At 32.2% G+C, this 7584-nt stretch overlaps 1 protein-coding gene across 1 annotated transcript; it reads left to right on the top strand.

Annotated features, from left to right (window-relative positions):
* The first annotated feature begins 5319 nt into the window (after positions 1-5319).
* LOC145036223 (patellin-3-like) lies at positions 5320-7381 on the top strand. Its single transcript, XM_078984685.1, has 4 exons — positions 5320-6354; positions 6449-6573; positions 6662-6812; positions 6889-7381. The coding sequence occupies exons 1-4, from the start codon at positions 5470-5472 to the stop codon at positions 7141-7143; spliced, it is 1416 nt and encodes a 471-aa protein (XP_078840811.1). The 5' UTR covers positions 5320-5469; the 3' UTR covers positions 7144-7381.
* Positions 7382-7584: the final 203 nt, after the last annotated feature.

Below are 7584 nucleotides of genomic sequence, written 5' to 3'. Positions count from 1 at the left end.
TCTTTTATAAAGTTGATCCTTATACCGTAACAGATATTTTATGATTTTATAATTATGTATTTGCATTTGAAAATGAAATGTAGAGTATGAACATTATACATAGACGGTTGGTATTTTTTTTCTTTATACCTAAAATCATTCAATCTATTAAAATGTTTTGTCCAAACTTGAATTACTAACTTTAGCACAAAGTCGTGAAATAATAACGTAACTTTTGATTTGTTCTACAACATGTTGGGATGACAACAAAACAAACTAAGCACTCCAAACAAATGTCAAACAAACTTCGGTGAACTTGCGGAAATAAAACTTTTGAAAAAAGGTAAATCAAGTGAACACAATATTTAACATGGTTCGGTGACAAACATCTACGCGGCGGGGGGGGGGGGGGGGGGGGGGGAAGAGAGAGAGAGAGAGAGATTTTATTAAGCTTATAAGAACAATTACAATCACACAAAAAATGTTACACCTCACTTGATCTTTCAAAATAAAAGAAACTCTCTTGCTTACAAATTGCTCCAGAGGATGTGCTCTCAACATCACAATGATTTCTCTCTTGAAATTTATGCGCCAATTACAATGATGGGGATCTGGGATATGAAACTATTTATAGGCAAGCACGGGAAACCCTAATTTTGATGGGCCAGACCCATCCATAATTAGATTGTTAAGGGAATGCCCTAATTTCTAACCAATCACGAGGTGTCATGCAGACGCTTCAAGAAACTTCAACCTCATGAGCATCACCAACTTCAGAGCAACCTTGAATCGTCTTGAACATTATAGAGGACTTCATAGCATACGTGACTTCTCAGGGTTACCATGGTTCATCAAGGAACCAAGGTGGCACATTTTGCACCAAGATAACGCAACATTTATGATGTTTGCCCATCTTGTTCAAGGATGGCACATCATCCTTCTTGGCTCAACATCTCCTTGGCTCAACATCGCCTTGGCTCAACATCTTCTTGGCTCAAAATCACCTTGGCTCAACATCTTCTTGGCTTAACATCTTCAATTGGCTCAACATGTTCGTGGTTTAAAATCTTCAGTTGGCTAAACATGTTCATGGCTCAACATGTTGGACCATGTTGCTCCAAGTTGCTCAAATCCGCTTCAAGTTACTCCAAACCACTTTTAGATGATCCATTCCTTTGTCATTTGATCTGTTCCTTTGTCAGATGATTAATTCCCTTCTCAGATGATATGTTCCTTTGTTACATGCTCCATGAACCTCAAGTGCTCCATTTAGTTCTAACTGCTCCATATTGCATAATACTTTATACCACAACACAACCTTTTGTGTTTGAAGATTTTTTTAACACAACTATGTTAAGGATCATATTCTTGAAACATATCTAAGAGAAGCCAATATTTTCTTGAGTACAACCTTTTTTCTACAAGTTAACAACGAGCATAACAAACAAAATCCTGCTAAAAAGACCGCCAACAATATGTGTTTATGGAAAACAAAACATATATTTAACAAAACCACATTAAATTTAATAAAAGTAGAAAACATTACATTATTTTACATCAATTATGACTCATATTTTGGAAGCATATTCCTATTCTTAAAGATGAGTTTAGTCATGGGAAGGAAGGAGTGATACATCTGAGTCTTTGTTCATTCAGGACTTTCATCAAATAGGTAGAGTGTATAATTTAAGAGAATTTGCTTAGTAATAATTATTACTTTGTACATAACATACCTTGTTAATTTTACATAAAAAATGCAAAATAACTTGACAGATTCGTTGTTTATGTTTGCATCTCTTCATGTATTATGTGCTCGAATGTTAATAAAAGAATAAAAGCTTGAAACCAACGACCGATTGTTATAATCAAGGCTCCAATTGATAATTGATATGAAATATAAAAATCTAAAACCTGAGAAATTTAAATCAAAGCTTTAAAGTGCTCAAACTAGATCTCAAACAGCTAAACAAATGTGATTAAATGAAGAATTAATGAAGTAGATGATTAGAGAACAAAAGCTAATTGTATTTGTTGAAAGTCGACAATCAAGATGATAAAAACCGATCACAATCTTATGATTACTTTATGACGTGGATATATGTGGTTTGATGAAACATCTTCGTTGAAAACTGACCTTTATCCGATGATGAGTTTCAGACGTCGAAGATTTAAAAGATGAAGTCGCGAAACACCAAAAATATGATTTTCATAGGAGAGAGTACTTAACCGATCAATGAAAAAGTCGATCATATAGCATCGATTTTGATAGCTATGACAAGATCCTACATAGATGGTTGTAGACACTGATGATTGAATGTGATGGAGATTTAATTACATTAACAATGACGGTAATTTTGATAGCACATTTGATTATGATATATTTAACCTAACAATAACTAATTTGACCTTAATTAAGACACATTAATAAGCCTTACTTATGTTTTTCTTAAGAACCACAAGATCAATTTTGATCAAAGTCTCTATTTGTCTCACAAAATAACATTGCAAATAAACATCTACATTATTATAGATGGCAAACCATACCCCACCAAATTTGAAATTTTCTTATATCAAAATATAAACAGTATGGTAATTTTATTTGAAATTAACATACCTAAATAACATATTATTGAGAAAAGGTCAAAATATATCTCTTTTAAACATCAAAATATCATATTTGCTTAGCTTAATTTTTCAATATCATATTACCCATCATAAATCTTTAACATATCATATTTATCCAAATCATTTTTTATAATGTTTTTAATAATTTATAATCATTTTTATACCTTATAATTATTATAATAATTAAAAAATTTTAATCATATTATCCTTACGTCTATAATAATGGAATGTGAACTTCTAAATTGTTCGAATGTCGTCCTCTTGACAAACAAAAAGATTCATCTTCAACCCTCTCTATGTAATGTATATTTTGATTGTTTAGTTTTTGTTGTTGTGAATTATTATCATGTTGTAGATGAAAGATATTTGAGATATTATCATTGATATTTTGATGTTTAATAAGGGTATATACGGTATTTTGATATTTAATGACATATATGATATGCTGATGTTTAAAAAGCGACATATATGATATTTTGAAATTTTATGAATGGTAAATATGGTATTTACAAATTTTATGAAGGGCAAATATGATATTTTGACGTTTAAGAAGGGTATATAGGAAATTCCCTCTAAATTAAAAGATGTCCACAAAAACATTTTTCAATATATATATATATATATATATATATATATATATATATATATATATATATATATATATATATATATATATATATATATATTGAAAAATGTTTTTGTGGACATCTTTTAATTTAGAGGGAATTTCATATATACCCTTCTTAAACATCAAAATATCATATTCCTATATATATATATATATATATATATATATATATATATATATATATATATATATATATATATATATATATATATATATATATATATATATATATATATAGGAATAGGATCAAATGAGAGCACCTAAAAGATTGAGAATGCGAGAACAGATCTGAGCTCTTCAAATATCAAGATCTAAGGCTAGTATAATTTATAAAAGCCATGAGATGTAATTGTAAAATTCTAAAAGTCATGGGATGAGATTGTAAATTTTTAATAGACTAAAGGGTAATATGGTCATTGAATGTTAACCTATTTTTGTGAAGTTGCTGGAATCTCTCTCTCTCTCTCTCTATCCCTCCCTAACTGAGGCGTCACCACCATACACTTCCAAAACCATCATCACAACCTTCATCTATAATCCTTTATTGCATCTTTTATCTAAGAAAGGGTTGTTCTCGATTTTTCTTAAATGTGCTACTGTGAAGGTCTCGATGAATGGAGATGATCAAGAGGCTTAAGGTGCTGAATCGATTTTCATGGTCGGAGTGAGTACCCAAGACAATCACAGTTTCGAGCCCTAATTACAGAAACGAAAATCACAGATTTTGATAGAAGATCAAGAAGGATCTCAGGTCCTTACTCCTTCGCCGCCTCAGCCACCGTGACAACCCAAGACAATCATGGGTTTTGCGGGCAAAATCCAAAGAGATCTTAAGTCAACAGCCAATGCCATTAGATCACACGAAGGTATATTTGTCTCGAAATACTAAAAACCTAAACCGATTGCACATACTGTCCACTTGCTTGGAATGGATTCCACCTTCGCACCTTTTTCACTGATTCCCGATGCTCGGATGAGATTTTATTTTGATTTAACCTATATAGAACGATAATTGTGTTGTAGCTATTTCTAATTTTTTTTGTTTTCTCCAAAAATCGAATTCTAGAACAAAAAGCCCAGGTGATTAGGCTTTTTGTTTCGAGTAAATATTCTTGAAGAACTAAATGAAGAGAAGTCTACCACATATCTCATGCTTCTATGAAACAAATGGTGATGAATAGAGTTTGGCTATGTCTTTGCTTTCCATATTTCACACAGGTCCAACAAAAGAGCAAGAACATGTGTATTCAATTGTATTCATAAGATTAGGTGTATATTCATTAGAGATTGAAGTGTATTCATTAATGATTAAGTGTGTATTCAAATGTATTCATCAGATTATATGTATATTCATTACCGACTAAAGTGTATTCATTAGTGATTAAATATGAATTCAATGCTTTCTATTCAAAAGCAATCCATATTTACATGTGTTCATTTATTTGTGTTTTATTCGTTTATGAATATAACTTAATTCATCTATTCATTCAAGATTATTACCGGATTCATATATGATTTACAAGTATGTATTATTCATGTATGATTACAAATATGCGGATAAAATGATTAATGCATGAGTATTTTTGATGTTGTTGGTAAAAATAAACTTAAAACAAAAAAGGTTTTTTTTTTGGTAAAAACGTATTTTAAAATCATTTTATGTATTTTATTAATTAAAAATAGATTATATAAATTCCTAATATTTGGATAAAAAAATTAAAAATCTATTAATCAGATTAACTTCCATGGTTTTAGGAATAAATTAATTATCCATAACTAATTATATTATAAAATTCCTTTTATTTTATTCATAATTGTTGTTACGTTCTTAATCTTTTTGATATTTTCAATAGATCATTTCCATATATATATATATATATATATATATATATATATATATATATATATATATATATATATATATATATATATATATAACGGCTATATCAAACTTTTATCCATTGGAAATTAAAAATATTTTAATACACACATAAAACATTGTTGAGACTTGTACTAGTGAATTTTGTACGATTTAAATAATAAACACCAACAAACTAATTTCTTCCCTATATCTTCCTCCGCCTTGACACCATCCACCCTACCTCGTATAACATAGATTCTCTCTCTCTCTTTCTCTCTCTCTCTCTCTCTCAACAAAAGCACTCCCTTTTACACAGCTAGCTTTCCTTTTACTAATTGACTAATTGTAAACACGCCTTTCGATACTAACATCAAGAATGGCCGACGACAGTCCCACTACCGCCTCACCTCCGCCGGAAATGGCAAGTGAGCAGCCCATTTTGTCTCACCCTCCACCATCACCTCCGCCACCTGGTTCTGTAACAGAGAAGGAAACCCCATTTTCACCACCATCCACCACTACCATAGGTCAGGTTATTGAACAACCAGAAAAATCCATATCCAATCAACCCACCAAAACCCCTGAACCCATGCCTTCTTTCAAAGAAGAAAGCAACCAAATCAAAGATCTTTCAGCTCCAGAAAAAAAATCACTTGATGACTTCAAACACATTCTTCAAGAAGCCATAACCAAGAAAGAGTTTACCTTTTTGGCTAAACCAGAAGAACCCATTTCAGAAATCACTTCACCTCGTGAAGAGATTTCAATTTGGGGCATACCCCTTTTGAAAGATGAAAGAACCGATGTTATTTTGCTCAAGTTCTTGAGAGCTAGAGACTTCAAAGTCAAAGATTCTTTCACAATGCTCAAAGACACACTCCAATGGAGACAAACATTCAACATTGATTCTTTACTTGACGAAAACTTAGGAGATGATCTTGAAAAAGTTGTGTTTATGCATGGATTCGATAAAGAAGGACACCCTGTTTGTTATAATGTATACGGCGAGTTTCAAAACAAAGAATTGTATCAGAAAACTTTTTCCGATGGAGAAACGAGGCTGAAGTTCTTGAGATGGAGGATTCAGTTTCTTGAAAGGAGTATAAGAAAGCTAGATTTCACCCCTGGTGGTGTAAACACCATTTTCCAAATCAACGACCTGAAAAACTCTCCGGGACCGGCCAAGACGGAGCTCCGGCTAGCCACCACTCAAGCTCTGCACCTCCTGCAGGACAACTACCCTGAATTTGTAGCAAAACAGGTGACTCTAATGGCGAATATTCGCATATTGCCTCCATTTATGTTCAAATTTTGTTCCTTTTTTTTGTATTCTAACTATGAATAATTATTTGAAGGTTTTCATCAATGCTCCATGGTGGTATTTAGCTTTCTATACAATGATCAGTCCATTCATGACTCAAAGAACCAAGAGCAAGTTCGTATTCGCAAGCTCTGCAAAAACCCCCGAAACCCTTTTCAAGTACGTTCTTCTTTTTCGTTACAAACTTATGAATCCCCTTTCCATTACCGATTCATTAAGCTTTTAGGGTTTTGATTTCTGAAATTAGATACGTGACTCCCGAGCATGTTCCAATTCAATACGGTGGGTTGAGCTTAGATTACTGTGATTGCAATCCGGAATTCACCATTGATGATCCAGCTTCAGTGGTTACAGTTAAACCTGCAACTAAGCAAACCGTGGAGATTATAGTAAACGAGGTAGTATTTGCTATTTACTGTTTACATGATCTGTTTTCTCTCAAAATGTTGATCGATTTCTCATGAATTGTTCCAGAAATGCGTATTTGTCTGGGAGCTACGTGTAGTTGGTTGGGAAGTGAGCTATGGTGCTGAGTTTGTACCCAATAACGAAGATCTTTACACCATAATCATACAGAAGGCGAAGAAGATGACTCAAAGCGATGAACCAGTGATCAGTCACAGCTTCAAGATCAGTGAGATTGGTAGGATACTTCTTACTATTGATAACACGACTTCAAAGAAGAAAACATTGCTCTATAGGTTCAAGGTCACTCCTTTTTCAGAATGAAGAACTTACAGAAGATGAATCTGTTGTTGTCTAGGATTTGGATATGAGTCTTTATTTATATTATAGATATATCTTTCTTTTTTGGTAATTTGAAGGTGTGAACTTGATTTCATCTTTGTTGCTTGTAACTTGTTAGTGTGTGAACGACAATCAGTTTTAATTTGGATTGGTTATGTAAGAGATATCCCTTAAAATGTTTTTATTTAGAAAAATACTTCTTTTTAGAGGTTTATAATCATATCCATGGTCTTTCATAAAGCTTATGGTTATGTATTTGTCTATTTGGCCTTTGCAATAAGACATAGATCCTTTGTATAAATAGATAATAATAAAATAAACCATGATGCGAATCAGTATATTTGGAAATTGAAATCAAGAAATGAAGGAGTAGTTTTCAAGAAAGTCGGGCCTTCACTTCTCACTAGTAAACAACGGATGCTT

Source organism: Lactuca saligna, chromosome 1 (assembly GCF_052625555.1).
Source record: "Lactuca saligna cultivar CGN05327 chromosome 1, ASM5262555v1, whole genome shotgun sequence".
Taxonomy (NCBI): domain Eukaryota; kingdom Viridiplantae; phylum Streptophyta; class Magnoliopsida; order Asterales; family Asteraceae; genus Lactuca; species Lactuca saligna.
Note: the sequence above shows the minus strand (reverse complement) of the source record. Positions and strands in the feature narration are given on the sequence as shown.

What these genes read in the sequence shown, in the direction of transcription:
- LOC145036223 (XM_078984685.1), top strand. Translation starts at nt 5,470, where the DNA reads ATGGCCGACGACAGTCCCACTACCGCCTCACCTCCGCCGGAAATGGCA. An exon ending in CTGAATTTGTAGCAAAACAG is followed by an intron (nt 6,355 to 6,448) that starts GTGACTCTAATG and finishes AATTATTTGAAG; the next exon opens with GTTTTCATCAATGCTCCATG. An exon ending in TGGAGATTATAGTAAACGAG is followed by an intron (nt 6,813 to 6,888) that starts GTAGTATTTGCT and finishes GAATTGTTCCAG; the next exon opens with AAATGCGTATTTGTCTGGGA.